Source organism: Malania oleifera, chromosome 3 (genome assembly GCF_029873635.1).
Source record: "Malania oleifera isolate guangnan ecotype guangnan chromosome 3, ASM2987363v1, whole genome shotgun sequence".
Classification (NCBI taxonomy): domain Eukaryota; kingdom Viridiplantae; phylum Streptophyta; class Magnoliopsida; order Santalales; family Ximeniaceae; genus Malania; species Malania oleifera.
This window is the reverse complement of record NC_080419.1, coordinates 91,644,173-91,659,730: the sequence shown is the minus strand read 5'-3', so window position 1 is coordinate 91,659,730 and position 15,558 is coordinate 91,644,173. Positions and strand designations below refer to the sequence as shown.

The 15,558-nt window shown below is 32.5% G+C and overlaps 1 protein-coding gene across 1 annotated transcript; it reads right to left on the bottom strand.

Annotated features, from left to right (window-relative positions):
- Positions 1–795: 795 nt before the first annotated feature.
- On the bottom strand, positions 796–4,618 carry LOC131151426 (uncharacterized). The gene is made up of 3 exons (XM_058102671.1): positions 4,498–4,618; positions 1,266–1,415; positions 796–1,130 (listed from the first exon to the last, which is right to left on the bottom strand). The coding sequence occupies exons 1-3, from the start codon at positions 4,616–4,618 to the stop codon at positions 796–798; spliced, it is 606 nt and encodes a 201-aa protein (XP_057958654.1).
- Between the last annotated feature and the right edge of the window lie 10,940 nt (positions 4,619–15,558).

Here is a 15,558-nt window from a genome sequence, read left to right as displayed (position 1 = left end):
GTCATTGTTCTATTCTTGTGCATTGAAAATTCAGCATCTATACCTCATAGAGTAGAAATTTTTAGATAATACTCTAATACATGGATGTTTGAACTTATAGGTAAATCCGTCTACAAGCATGTTTGAACTTATAGGTAAAAAAAGTTTATTTCATGATATATAGCATATTCTTGCTGCATATTAATTTCAAAGATTAACTTAATTTTGTATGCATATTGCTGCATATTCTCTTGCACATTAAGTAGGCATCTCACTACATGTTCAATAATAGATTTAGGAAAAGGAAAGATGGCCAACTAGAAGCACTCTACCCCTTGGATAACAGAATTTATAAGTTCCAATTTTCCTATATTTGTGATTATGTTATTCGGCCAGCCATTGAGGAGTTCAGAAATTCTGTTGATTAGAGGGCCATAATGCATTTTTTTTAAGTCTGGAAGCAGCTAGTAGAATTCCCACATACCAGAAGGAAAAGTTCCCCTCCTGAAATTTTGTTATACATCTAATATGTTCCAATTCTATTACTTTGATTTCAGCATGTAGAAAATTTGACTTTAGGTCATTAGTTGTTAAGCCTAAGCATTTCGAAAATTTTCCAAGGCAATCCAGTAGCTGCTTAACTAAATTTGAGTCACCCTAAGAGAATAATATTATATCATCATCGAAAGCAAGGTGTGTCAGCTTTAGCATTTCACATTTGGGGTGGAATCTGTAGTTAGCATTATTTTCCACACCAATAAGGAGTCGAGAAAGATACTCCATTCCCAACACAAATAGTAGAGGGGAAATAAGGTCTCATTGCCTTAAGCCTTTCCTCCCCTCAAAGAAACCATGGTAGCGTCCATTAATAGATAAGGAGAAAGTAAGGGTGGACACACATTGCATTACCCTCTTTACCATAGTCCCAAGAAATTTTAGTTGCTTCATCATCTCTTTTATGAATTTCCATGACATAGAATCATATGCTTTCTTGAGGTCAATCTTTAACAAGCATCTAGGTGAAACTCTATTTCTTGCATATTTCCTCACTATTTCCTGTACTAAGTAGATATTCTCAATCATACTCCTCTGCTGGACAAAATCTGACTGTGCAAGACTTACAATATCCTCAAGGCATGGCTTAATTCTTCCTACAATCACCTTAGCTATTACTTTATACATCAAATTGCAGCATGATATAGGTCTAAAATCTTGGACAGTGTCAACATGTTTTGATTTTAGGATCAGGGCTATAACTGTATGATTTATCTTTTTTAACAATTTACCAGATTCAAAGAACTCTTTAATAGCCAAAGCGAACTCATTCCCAATAATATCCCATGCCTTCTTGAAGAAACAAGCAGAGAAGCCATCAGAACTTGGGGATTTGAGGTCACCAATACTGAACACTACATCTTTTATCTCTTGGTCAGTCACTGGAAGTGTCATATGAATTGTTTGTCTATCATTGATAATGTTAGTTTTGGTGCAATCCCAAGAGGGGGGGTGAATTGGGTATTTAAAAATTATCTCTTAGGTCAATTGGTTTAACAACAGTGTTACACAACCTAGGGTCAGTCTATGCAATCAATAAATAAACATACACGTGCAATAAAGTAAAGTTTGGAAAAAGTAAACGACACACGTGATATGTTATCAAGGTTCAGCCAAAGTGCCTACATCCCCGCCTTGGCTACACCAGCACAAGGATTCCACTACAACTCACTTAAACAGGTGAAGCGGCACCGGTTACAACTAGGTCAACTAAAGGGGCTGACCTCAACCAACACAACTTACTAGGATGGCGCACCTAGCTTTCCTAACTGGGTCTAAGCCAATCCGGGACTATTCAACAGGGCTAGTCTCCCTCTTCAGGCCCACGCTTGGAATACAGCAGATGATGTGAAATTTTTGTACATGGAAATACGCTTCTTCACAAGAAGATATGTACTACAATACGCATAGTATAATCAATACACTACCAAAAGATAGGATTTGATAAGCTCAGTGTAGTCTTAATGTCTATTCTCAAATATTTATGCAAATATTGCAATCAGTGTGTGAGAGTGTAAAAGATATGATCTTTGTGTCAAATAATGATTATAATCACAATGCACAAACAAAGATCACAAGCACACTTCAAATATCTCAACAAATAATTTTTCTTAATATAAACCACAAGAGATATTCAAAAATGGTTTGTAAAATATTTATTTGATCTTTGTAATAAAATGATAATCTCAATCAAAAGGTATAGTAACATAGATCTTCAGCATGCTAACAAATATCTCAAAATATTTTTCTCAAGATAAATCACAAGAGATATTTGAAATCGATGTGTAAAATAGTATTTATCTTCAAGCACACTTCAAATACCTTCAACTAATATTTTTTCTCAAAATAGACCACAAAAGATATTTGAAATCGATTTATAAAATATTATTTTACAACCAAAATATAATATGAACTCTTGAGTATTGCAATGAAAATGCAAAACCTAGAAACTTTAAGAAGTTTTTCTACGAAAAGATTATTTACGAAGCCCCCTAGAAAAAATAGAAGCTTACTCTCTATGAAAAATAAATCTCAATCAGAACAAGCAAGAGAGAGTTTAAGCTTGATGAGATAAAACACGAGAATACTCTTACAAAGAAGTATTTGCAATATAAAAGAGTAAGAGTAGTAGTATATGGCTTGAATATGAGATTTTAGCTTTTTGAAAATCAAAGGATATTTTCTAATTATTATTGCTAATATTATACTAATTTTTGCAAATGATGGGGTATATATAGAGTTCCCCAAAAATATAATCGTTTAGGACATGTAGGGTATTATTAGGATTGTTTAAAAACATTTTAACACTATTAACCCTATTTAAAAAATTTAACCGTAGTAAAAATAATATGGCAACCCAAGAGCACCGGTCGACCGGACGTGAGGTTCGGTTGACCAAGTGAACGAGTTTGGTCGATCGGGTAAAATTTGAACTAAAAGTTTGGTTGACCAAACTAGGGTTCCCAAGGGTGATTTTTCATTTCCATGCGGTTCGGTCAACCAAGTAATTTTGAACTATGAAGTTTGGTTGACCGGGGCATTGGATTCTCCCACGTGTGGGTTCAATTGACTAGGGCGTTGCCCATTTAAATTTGGTCGATCAACCAAGGAGTCAAATGTTGACTCGATGGGAGTTTGGTTGACCAAGTCATATGAACTTGGTACAGTACGATTGACCATGCTATGGTCAAAATATTGACCGCTTGACCGGTTCGGTCGACTTAATGGTTTACACTGTGAAAGTTCGATCAATCGAACATGCATTTTTAATGCATTTCGGTTCCAACTCCCTCACACATTCACCCTATTCATATGATGTTTATATTTAATTCAATAGGAAAATTTTTCATGCAGATTTGTGGGACCTAGGGTCGATCTAAGGTATTTGGGAATTAATCCCAAAAATCTGGCGTCGGTCGACCAGTGTTCCCTAAGGTCCATCTATGGTCTTGAGCTTATCCATCCTACCATGCAGGTAAGGCATTATTTATTATAGACCATGTTCTTATGTTACTATTATAAACCCAAAATGATAAATATAAATTACAATGAATAAACATTTTGAGTCTTCGTCTTCTTTAAGCTCATGTGCTTACTCCATATGATACTTCTGATTAGTCCTGCACACAAACTCATCAATCATTAAATATCAGAGTATTTTTCATAATCAAAACGAAATATGACCAATAAGGTCAACATATAACTTTCCCTCTAGCAACCACCCTTGGATCTATAGAATCAGAGTTTACTTCCTTACCTAGCAGCTCAATATAGAATTTTAGGAATTCCTCCACTACCTATTTTTGAGAAGTTGTTTGGCTCCCATCACTCCTTCTTACAGGTGCAATATGGTTTCTTCTCACATTTCTCCTCATTAGGGCATGGAAGAAGGATGTGCCCCTATCATAGTCCTTTAAATATTTGGCCTTAGCAATCTGAGCCATGAAAAGCTTGTTAGCCTCTGTTGTTCGATTAGCTTCTCTTTTTTCCATTGCCAATTTACTCTAGAGTTCCTCATTGTCTGGTGCATCATGTAGTAGTTTCTGTAAATAGTGATGTGTCAGTCGTGAGTCATCAGAATCAGATTTACACAATCAACTACGGTTGTCCTAAGCAATTTTTCCAATTCCCAAAATCCTTTTCTACATAGTTGTCTCAATTGCCTTTTCGAATTCTTATGCCATCGGACAAACACCCTGTTTTCAACCTAATTAAGTTGAGGATCGAACTCCTTTTCTATTTCATTTTCCACTTGTTCATCCTCATCAAAGTTGAGTATCTCTTATGTGTCTTTTGAGCCAAGCGTAGTTGACACAAATGGTTCATCATCCCCCCATAGTCTCTTCTTCCCAGGGTCTCTCCCATAGTCCACACTACCCAAGGAAGGCGATCCACTCTCTTTTCGGACTACCTAATTCGAGAGCCGCGAGTACTCTGAAAGTATCTCTTTTTCATTCTTCTTACTCCAGAACATTATGCTTCCTCCTTTAAGTTTGATAAACTTAAGAGCATCTGCAATGATTTCCTTTGATTCAACATTCTGATTAGGATTCCCAGCAACCCTAACATCTCCCGGAGCCGCCATGGAAGCTTAACACCACAAGATTTCAAAATCCCACATGAGCAGGAAACCCAAAATTTGAATCTCCCGACCCCAAATCACAATCCAATGCTGAAAATCAACCAAAAAATCCTCCCGCCTATCTTCGGTATCAACAATCCACACTAAAATCAGCAAGAATCACTCGCAATTGAAGGGAAGAAATCAAGAACAACCCCAGCCAAGCACGAGCATGCACCTTCTAGTGAGAAGGGAGAGCTTCTCTCTCTAACATGTTTGTAACAATATATGCACACCCTTAACTCTTTTTCATTTTGAACACAATTTATTTGTATAGTGTATGTGTGCATATATATATATTTTTGTAGAAGCGGCCTTGAACTTTAAACTATTTTACAACAAGGAGCTTCAAACTTATACATGAAATACATGGGTATGCTAGTATGCATGTCCTTGCAAATTAATATTAGAAAATTAAAAAAAAAAAAAAACTCCATTTCAAATATGTTGTGTATGCTTAAAAAAGTGAATAAATTTTGTTGGTTTTCAAAACAGAGATGAAAATTATTTTGCATTTTTTGAGTAATGAAGAAATGAATAGGTAAAGATTATATCTGTTGTTAGATGGTAATATTTATGTCCTTTGTTAAATTCTTAGTACTTCATCGGATGTTATAAATGAGTCCATTGTAAACTCACTATGCATCAACATCATTAGATGCATTTTCTCATTAGATGTGCAAGTCTTACGAGCAATAATAAATTGTGTTTTAAGAGTTTTCTGGTAATATTTTCTTGATGTATGGTATTATGTTATATGAATTGTATATTGAACTACTTAAATACATGCTTGTGTTGAATGCCAACTACATAGCTAATGCAGTACATTGTGAATTGCATGCTGGTAGTGGATTTAGATTCTCGCATGCTCAAACTCACTGGTATCTGCATAATGCGTATTATTATGATTTGTTTACTTGAATCTCTCAGGTTTTACTGCAGGAATTTTTTGGAAAATTTCCAATTTATAGATGGCATGCTGCCGAAATTTCGATAAAGTTTTTCCAGAATAAAATCGTGTACAAAGAAACGTATGCATGATCAGTAAAAACTTAAAGTCATTCTAACTCACGCCTCTCATGTGTTGATATTCATAAGAAAAGAGGTGATCTTAGGCTTATCATTCAAAATCTAAAACACTTGGCTAAGAACAACAATGTATAGAATACAGTGAAAGGTCAAGAACTAAATGCCATATAAGTAAGTGGAAGCCACTTATGAACATTAAAACCCATTAAAGAATCACAACTTGAAACCTCCTATATATTGAAAACTTTTATAGTCAAACTCAAGTTAGCAAATTAAATCCTAAGGACGAAAAACAAACTCAAAAATTTCCAACAAAGCAAAGACAATCTTAAAATCTTCTAAACTAGGATTCCACCACTATCACTGAATCGAAGAAAAACAAACCATAATCCATTTCCTCAATTTATAACCAAAGCTTTTTATGTCCATAACTGAATCCAAGAAACCTCAACTCAATCTATCACAAGCCTTCTCACAATCTAAGTAACAACTTCATGCACAACCCAAGCTACATCAAGAATGCTTGAGAAGCAACCGTCTGGACAAAACTAGAATACCTTAGTTGAATTGTGTTTTAACTTTTTCCTGGTAATATTTTCTTCATGGATGGTATTATGTTATATGAATTGTATATTGAACTACTGGAATACATGCTTGTGTTGAACGCCAATTGCATGGCTGATGCAGTATATTGTGAATTGCATGTTGGTAGTGGATTTAGGTTCTCACATGCTCAAACTCACTGGTATCTGCATGATGCGTATTATTGTGATTTGTTTGCTTGAATCTATCAGGTTTTAGTGCAGTAATTTTTTAGAAAATATCCAATTTATAGACGGCATGTTGCCGAAATTTCGGTAAAATTTTTCAAGAATAGAACCGTGTACAAAGAAACATATGCATAATCAGTAAAAACTTAAAGTCATTCTAACTCACGCCTCTCACATGTTCATATTCGTAAGAAAAGAGACGATTTTAGGCTTATAATTCAAAATCTAAAACACTTAGCTAAGAACAACAATGTATAAAATACAGTGAAAGGTCAATAACTAAATGTCATATAAGTAAGTGAAAGCCACTTATGAACATTAAAACCCATTAAAGAATCACAACTTGAAACCTCCTATATATTGAATAATTTTATAGTCAAACTCAAGTTTTCAAATTAAATCCTAAGGACCAAAGACAAGCTCAAAATTTTCCAACAAAGCAAAGGCAATCTTAAAACCTTCTAAACCAAGATTCCACCACTATCACTGAATTGAAGAAAAACAAACCATAATCCATTTTCTCAATCTATAACCAAAGCTTTTTATGTCCATAACTGAATCCAAGAAACCCCAACTCAATCTATCACAAGCCTTCTCACAATCTAAGTAACAACTTCATACACAACCCAAGCTGCATTAAGAATGCTTGAGAAGCAACCGTCTAGATAAAACTAGAAAACCTTAGTTGAATTGTGTATTAACGTTTTCCTGGTAATATTTTCTTCATGGATGGTATTATGTTATATGAATTGTATGTTGAACTACTGGAATACATGCTTGTGTTGAACGCCAACTGCATGACTGATGCAATACATTATGAATTGCATGTTGGTAGTGGATTTAGGTTCTCGCATGCTTGAAATGTTTTATTTTGTGAAAACAATCATGTTTCAAGTACAAGTTTTATAGGAAAATGTCCAATTTACAAACGGCATGCTGTCAAAATTTCGTTAAAATTTTTCAATAAAAAAAAAAACAACGTATAAAGATAATTATGATAAAATGAATGTTAAAAATATTTTTAAAAGAATGAGTGAAAGTTAAACGAAAAGTCATTTCATTAAGTCCTAAATTTGCATATATTAACATAAATGACATATCATTTGCTTTTAACTATGGATAAGCATTATCATTTGTCCACCATCAGGGATACTCTATTTTGAGATGGGGTTAAAGTCTTTATATGTGTTGTTTGATGCATGCAACTATATATATTCATACATACGTCATTCATATTCATTTCAACTATTCGTTTAGGGTTGAAAATTATTGTACGGCACACTCTCTATATTTTTCTTCCTGATTATGCTGAGCGCCAGCTCTCCATTCTGTTCTCCATTTGTATACTAATTTTTATTTATGATTCTTAATTTGTAGGATTCGTGACTGTCATAACATCAACACGATGTCATGCATGCACTACAGTCATCAGATGCAACTTTTGATTATTTCTTTATAATTTTTATTGTTATTTGAACAAATGAAATTTTTGTATTTTAATTTGAATTTGTATAATGTATACAGATTTCTGAACAGATGTTATTGTTTTTATTTTAATTAAATTTGCATTTGAATTCAAAATTTTGAATAATTTATGATTTTTGTACTAATTATGGTTTCAGGTTATGTATGCGAAAATGTAATTACATATTTTTACATGAATTGATGATTCAAAAAAATTAGTATTAAAAAATTTTTAATTTCTTAATTATTAATGAAGGGTTCAAATTCATCACTAATAGTAAGGTATTAGTGATGAATTACAAATTTGTCACTAATAGTACAGTATTAGTGAAGGATTCAAATTCGTCACTATTACCATTTTTCCAACCATTTAATATCATAACATAACCATCCTGTCTCTCTCTCTTGTAATTTAATTCGTTATTTCAATTCTTAATGTCTTTTAAAAAAAAATATGTGAGGAGATTTTAATTGTTCCAAATTCAAATTCAAACTCAAATTCAAATGCATATGTTTTTAAAATATCAAAATAAAGAATTTCTAAATGAATGCACTTCAAATTTTAATCATTTTAGTGCTACGAGAAAATGAGTTTGTAAATGAGTGTATTTCAATTTCAAGAATTTGAAATTCATTTACTTAAAGCATATAAGTGAAAATTTATATTTCCAAATACAACCTTGAGCCTTTAAAAATATTAGAAAAAAAATTTCAAAATAAAAATAACACAATCATTTATGTGATTCAATTATGTCCACAAGAAGTTAGGGCCAAAGCATACAAATAAAAATATTGATACTTATAATTTTTTTTTTTTTTTTTGGAAGAGTCTATTTTTTTTATGGTTTGTCATGGAGGAAAGTACAAAAGAAATTAAATATATATATATATATATATATTATTAAGTCAAACAAAATTTTAATTTTACAGATCATTAACATTTAATTTTTCCTCACTCTATCATGTTAAAATAAATTTATGTTTTAGAAATGATTTAATATAAAGAGAAAATATAATGAAAAATCAATTTGATTCTTATTTTTCTTAATTTTTCTTTCCCCGAGAAAAATCTTTGAGTCAAATAAACCCTTTGTATATTTATGCTTATTATAGTTTTCATTGAATTTTAGCTAAAGATTTAAAAAAAAAAATCAATTATAACCATAAATAAAAACATTCCAATCATGGAGAAAAAAGAGTCTAAAAACTAATTTGATCAAAAAACATATAAAGAAGAATTTTTACTAAGATCATAACTTGAAATAATTTTTTTTACTCAAATGATATTCATCTCCCCTGAAATTTGGCAAAATAATAAAGACCTCCCATGAGCTTTCAAAAATACAATAGACCTCCCATGAGGTTTGCCAAAAAGACACAGACCTCTTTTAAAAAAACCTTTTTTTTTTTTTCAAAATATAATGAGAGGTTTGTGTCTTTCTAACAAATTTCACGAGATTTTTGAAATCTCAAGAGAAGTCTCTAAAATTTTTGAAATCTTAATGAGGTCACTGTTTCTTTATCAAAAGTTAGGAGATGTTAGTGTGTTTTGCTTTTCTTTTTTTTTTCCTAACTCAAAACTCCTGCTTTGATAAATCCTTCGACTCCTTCAAAGTGAAACCAAATCGTGACCTGCAATTACCTCATAATGAATCAAAGATTGGACTTATGTTGAACCAAACTCAAGACTTCCTATTATTAAGAAGCTTCCTAATCCACCAATGTTAACCTAAAACATGATGTGAAATTACATTAAAATTTTCATAAATAATTTTACAAACAAGACGGCCTTCAGTTCCTCAACCGAAAAGAGAATAAAAGAAAAATAAATAATGGAATGCGAAAAAATTTTATTTAAATAAAAGTGCGGTTGTAATAAAATCCATCCCAAACAAAAGAATAAAAATTATTCCTTCACAAAAAATGTTTCAAACCATGTGCAAAGATTTAGATTATAGGTACAAAACAAGTAATTCTTTTACAATCTCACAAACAACCTTTATCAATTTAGAACTAAATATTTGCAATGCAAACATCTCTTCCTGTTACTCTTTTGTATTTTTGTTGACTTTGGTATATTTCCAAGAGGGGGGTGAATTGAGTATTTAAAAATTCTTCAAAGTTAAACCAGATTCCACAAGCAGTATTACACAAATTTAAGGTCTTTCTATGTAATCACAAACACAATCAAATATTCAAACAATAAACATAAACATACACGTGCAAAAAGTAAATTATGGAAAATAAAACTAACACCAGATATGTTATTGGGGTTCGCCAATGCGGCCTACATCCCTGCCTTAGCTAACAAACCTGAGGATTACCACTATTGCTCAATTAACGGGTGGAGCAGCACCATTTACAATCAGGTCAAATTACACCAAGGTTGACCTCAACCTTTACAAACTCTTCTTACAGGGTGGAGAAGACCCTAACAACTGATCCTTTCGAGTTAGATCAAACCCCCCTCAAGCCACTGATTACTTGTCTAAAGAACTTGAATATTAAGAAAAGGCATAAAATGACTAAGTGCATAACTCCGGGGGGGGGGGAGCATCTCTTTTTGATTGTTATATTAACTAAATGCTCTCATAATCATACTACATGCTTGAATGCCTTAATGAATAATAGCCTGTGCTGAACTCAAATCTATCCTCTCCTCTCAACTATTTATATTCATTAATGGAAGGATTATAGTTTGTTAAGTTGTTGATTACTACTGATTTGCATGCTTGTATTGAAAGCCTCCTGCATAGCGGTGCAGTGATGTGTATTGCATGCTGGTAGTGGATGTAGGTTCTTGTGTGCCTTGAAATAAAGTATAAATTGCTTATTTGAACCTATCAGGTACAGGTTTTATGGGAAAACATCTAATTTACAGATGGTATGCTACCAAAATTTCGGTAGAATTTTCCCAAGTAAAACCTTGTCTAAAGATGATTATAATAAAATTAAAGTTAAAATATTTTTGAAATGATGAGTGAAAATCAATTAAATAATTAAAGTTCATCCTAACATAATCATTAGACATTTAGAGGAGCTCAGCTCCATCCCTATAGAAAAGGTTCAAAGAACTCATATGCATCAATTCGCTTATCAAAATATTGAGGCTCTTCTAATATCCTTGAACATTATATCCTACACTTGAAGTTCTATGATTTCATATAGAATGTTCTCAGGTCATGAACATTATTGCATGCCTTAATATATACTCTCTGATGCATCTATGGTCTACGGGGACAACTATACTAGTCAAGTGACAAATGTAATTGACAAATACTCAGTATAGTTGATTTTAAAGAGTTGGATTGATGACTTATACTACTAGGCATAATGAAATAATTCTCTATCTGCTATAAGTAGTTTGTCGCATCTAAGTTAGAATTCAAATTGATTAAGGGAGCATCTAAGATTAAAATGTCTATCATATTATGCTCACAAACTTTTTAGCTTAGATCTGTTATTGAATCAAGTGTGGCATGTGATTGAATGAAATATTTTACTAAAAATCATAATTTGAAACGTATTGATTTGCCACAGTCATTTGATTTGCTATATAATCTTGCATGTGAGTGTTAATTTTTTTTAAAGATCTACATGGTTTTCCTATTCTGGTTATATCATGAAATTATGCTTAAACGCTAAACCAGAATGACAGTTGCTTGCTTTAAATTAAAATATTCTTTGACAAGCAACCCCCAAGTACTTTAAGCAAACATCAAAAGGGGGTATATAGTTATATGCATACATATATATCTATCTACATATTTTTATTATTTGGCAATAAATTCTTTCAAATCAAATATCCTTTATGTCTTGCCTTATTATTAGTCATATATATATATATATATATATATATATGTTTTTAAAATTGCATAACTGGTTCGGTACCTACACATAAAAATACATGCAAACTAGTTTGGCCACATCTATGCTCAAACCAACTATTTGCTATCATATGTCGTGTGCTTTTAACTCAAACCTTTCATGGGTCTTATGATATGTTTCAATTGCAATGGTTTGTGCATATTTTTGATCTGACTCTATTTTTCATGTCATTTAACTCTTTTAATCCCCAATTATACTGTTTTGTATATTCAATTGCTATACTTTTCAAAAACAGTTAAATTGTTTTATGCCCTTTTGCTGATGACAAAAAGGGGAGATGTTTTATGAGAGCAAAATTAGTCATTTCTCCCTGACCTTTTGTTACTTCAATTTGAAAATGATAGCTATACTAAATTGAACAACTTGAATCATTCTGATGTCTTAATGCTTGTTTGTAAACTTTGTTGAATATCATTTTGTATTTGTGCATACTGTTAGGAGGAGCTTTTCCAGGCAAACCCATATTTTGATCATGTGTTTGTCATCATCAAAAAATGGGAGATTGTTGACTTTTTTGTCAGATCCCTATTTTGATTATGACAAACCAAAGTATCTCATCTGTGAACTTTGAGTATTTGAGCAGGTTTATGTTTTAGTCAGTATAGATGATGATGCAATGTGGAAGCCATAAGAGCACTTGAACGAGCATATCCCAGCGTATTCTATAGAATTGCAAAGGAGTCGCGCATGAAGATCGATTTATATTTCAAGTTGTATTATATTTTTATATTTTATCATTTTGGGTTTGTAATCTTATTTGATCTATAATAATTAATGCATTGCATGCATGATAGGACTGATAAGCTCAAATGACCATAGGGATCCGAATAACCTTACAGCAGGTCAATCGACGCCTAATTTTTGGAGTTATCTTTTAAAGACTATAGATTGACTTTAGGACCCCAAAATATCACATGAAAAGTCCCCTATAACTTAGAAATAAGAATTATGTGAGAAGGGGTGACTTTATATAGAAATTAGAACTTAAATGCATAGTTTTTTTATGTTCGGTCGACCGAACCAAAACACACAAAACACCTTTCGGTCGACCAAACCTCGCCAGGGTTGACTTTTAACCACTTGGTCAACTAAACCAAAACACACATAGATTTTCAGTTGACCAAACCTCCCTAGGTTCAACAAGTTGACTCTTCAATCGACCAACCAGAAATGAGCTGCAACGCTCTGGTCGACCGAACCACCTCGGGAGATATCCCAACGCTCTGGTCGACCACACCTTCAAGCTCAAAAGACCTTGGTCGACCAAACCTCAGAGATTAGAAATTGCCTCAAGTCTGGTCAACCGAACTTGTAGTTCAAAAATGTCCTAGTCAACTGAATTGGGCAATACGGTCGACCAAACCTTAAAAATGGTCGACCAAACTTCTCGGGTTAGAAAATTTTTTACCGTAGTTAAATTGGGTTAATTTTAATTAAACTCGCTTAATATTTTTCTAAAATACCCAGCGTGTCCCCAACGACTATAATTTTTCCAAATTCTATATATAGGCCCTCATTTGCAAAATTAACACTAGATTAGGATTTTGAGATTAGCCAAATTCCTCTGAAAATTTTTTTGGCCAAAGTCATTTATACTTCCATATTCTTCATACTCATTGCCAAAATCTCTTCTCCTATACTGATCGACCCATTTATTTTGAGTGAGATTGTTTTTACATAATCTTCATACAAGCTCAAACCCTCTCTCATTATGTTTGCTTGTGTATTGATTTTTAGAGAGTTGCTTAAGATTTTTCCCATAATATTTCACTCATAAATATTTGATTGGGAAAAATCCTTGCTTGGCTTAAGATCTTGCATCCTCTTTGCAAGATTCATAAGCTTGATTTGTGCTTTGATGAAAATATCTTTAGCAAGCTTAAAACCCTATTATCTACTGTGCTTTATATTTGAGAAATATTTTTGTGGTATTTATTTAGGTTGTAGAGGCTGTTTGATTATTCACAAAAGAAGCATATTAGCTTAAGATCAAAAGTCTCACTCTCACATACACATATTTATATATCTTGTGTTAAGAGTTAACATAGTGGTTAACAAAATCTCACTAGAGCTTAATATCCTATTATATGTAAGTGCATTATTTGGTTGATCATATTGTAGTACATATCTGCTTGTGTAGAAGCATATTTTCATGTACACAAATTTTATTATTCGTTGTATTATAGGCATGGGCTTGAAAAGGGAGATTAGCCCTTGTAAATAGTCTCAGATTGGCTTAGACCCGATTACGAAAGCTAGGTGCACCATCCTGGTAAGGTGTAGGTTGAGGTCAGCCTCACTAATTGACCTGACTGTAAACAGTGCCGCTCCACCCATTAAGTGAGCCGTAGTGGAATCCTCATGCTCGAGAGCCAAGGAGGGAACATAGGCACTTTGGCTAAACTCCGATAACATTTCTTGTGTGTGCTTTTAATTTCCGCATTTTAAAAATTCCAGCACATGAATGGTTATATTTTACTATTATGAATACTTGGGTTTATAAATGCATAGACAGACCCTAGGTTGAGTAATACTATTGTTAGATTAGTTAAACCTAGGACAAAATTTTAAATACCCAATTCACGGCCCCTCTTGGTAATACACCAAAGCTAACAAAATTTTGTTGGGTTCCATTTATTTTAGTTTCAGTTTAATTAAAACCTAAAATTTTATCATGCTTTCGTTTATTGTTTAACTATTAAAAAGTTAGGGTTGCGTTCTTGATTACGTTAAAAATTTGGTTCTTGTTGAATTTGTGTTTGATTAAGTTTTTTTTTTTTTTTTTTTGCATGCTTAAATTAAGTAGTGAAGTTCTCGTCTTTAGTATTTTTCCCAAGTTCAACGTGGGTTTTAATTATTATTTGGCTGATTTAGTGCATGTTAGGGTTCATAATTTAAATTTCATGTTGTTTTAATTCTTAAAAAAAAAAAAAAAAAAAGAATCTCAAACATCTTAGAAAACCCCGAATTTGAACTATGTTCAGTAATCCTTTTTGTTTCTTATTTTTTGTTAGAATTACACAAATTTTGGAACTAGATTGCATTCCCTAAGGAGACGATCTGGCCTTTGAGTTAAGTATTACATGACTGAACTCTTATACTTGGGATAGCTTCCAAACTGCTCATTTTTAGAATGAGTCAAGTTTTTGGCGCCATTGTCGGGGAATGTCAGTTTTAGTTTTAAACTAGTGTTTTTCCCATTATTTTAATTTTTCTCATGAAAAAGAAAAAAATAAAAAAATAAAAAAAATAAAAAATAAAAAAAAAGTTTTGAAGAAAAAATGGTTGCACCTGCACCACGCATGTTTATGGATTTTTTATAACCCACACGAACCACACAACCATCTTGCATCATATTGCTTGAAAATGTACAGAACTTTAACATTAAGCTTGGAATGATATCCGTGATACCTCAATTTTATGGGATGGAGTGTGAAAATTCGTATCAACATTTAACTGATTTTGAGCTTGCATGTCTTACATTCTTAGATAGGGATGCTACTAATCAGGTAATTAGATTGCGTTTATTTTCTTTTTCATTGAAAGACAAGGCTAAGAAGTGATTTAATTCTCTTAGGCCTAATTCTATCTCTAGTTGGGCTGATATGTAAAACGAATTTCTACATAAATTTTTTCCCTCACAGAGTACTCAATTTTTGTAGGAACAGATCAGTCGATTCATGCAAGGAATTGATGAGACATTTCATAAAAGTTGGGAGAGATTTAGAAATTTGATTAAAATGTGTCCCCACT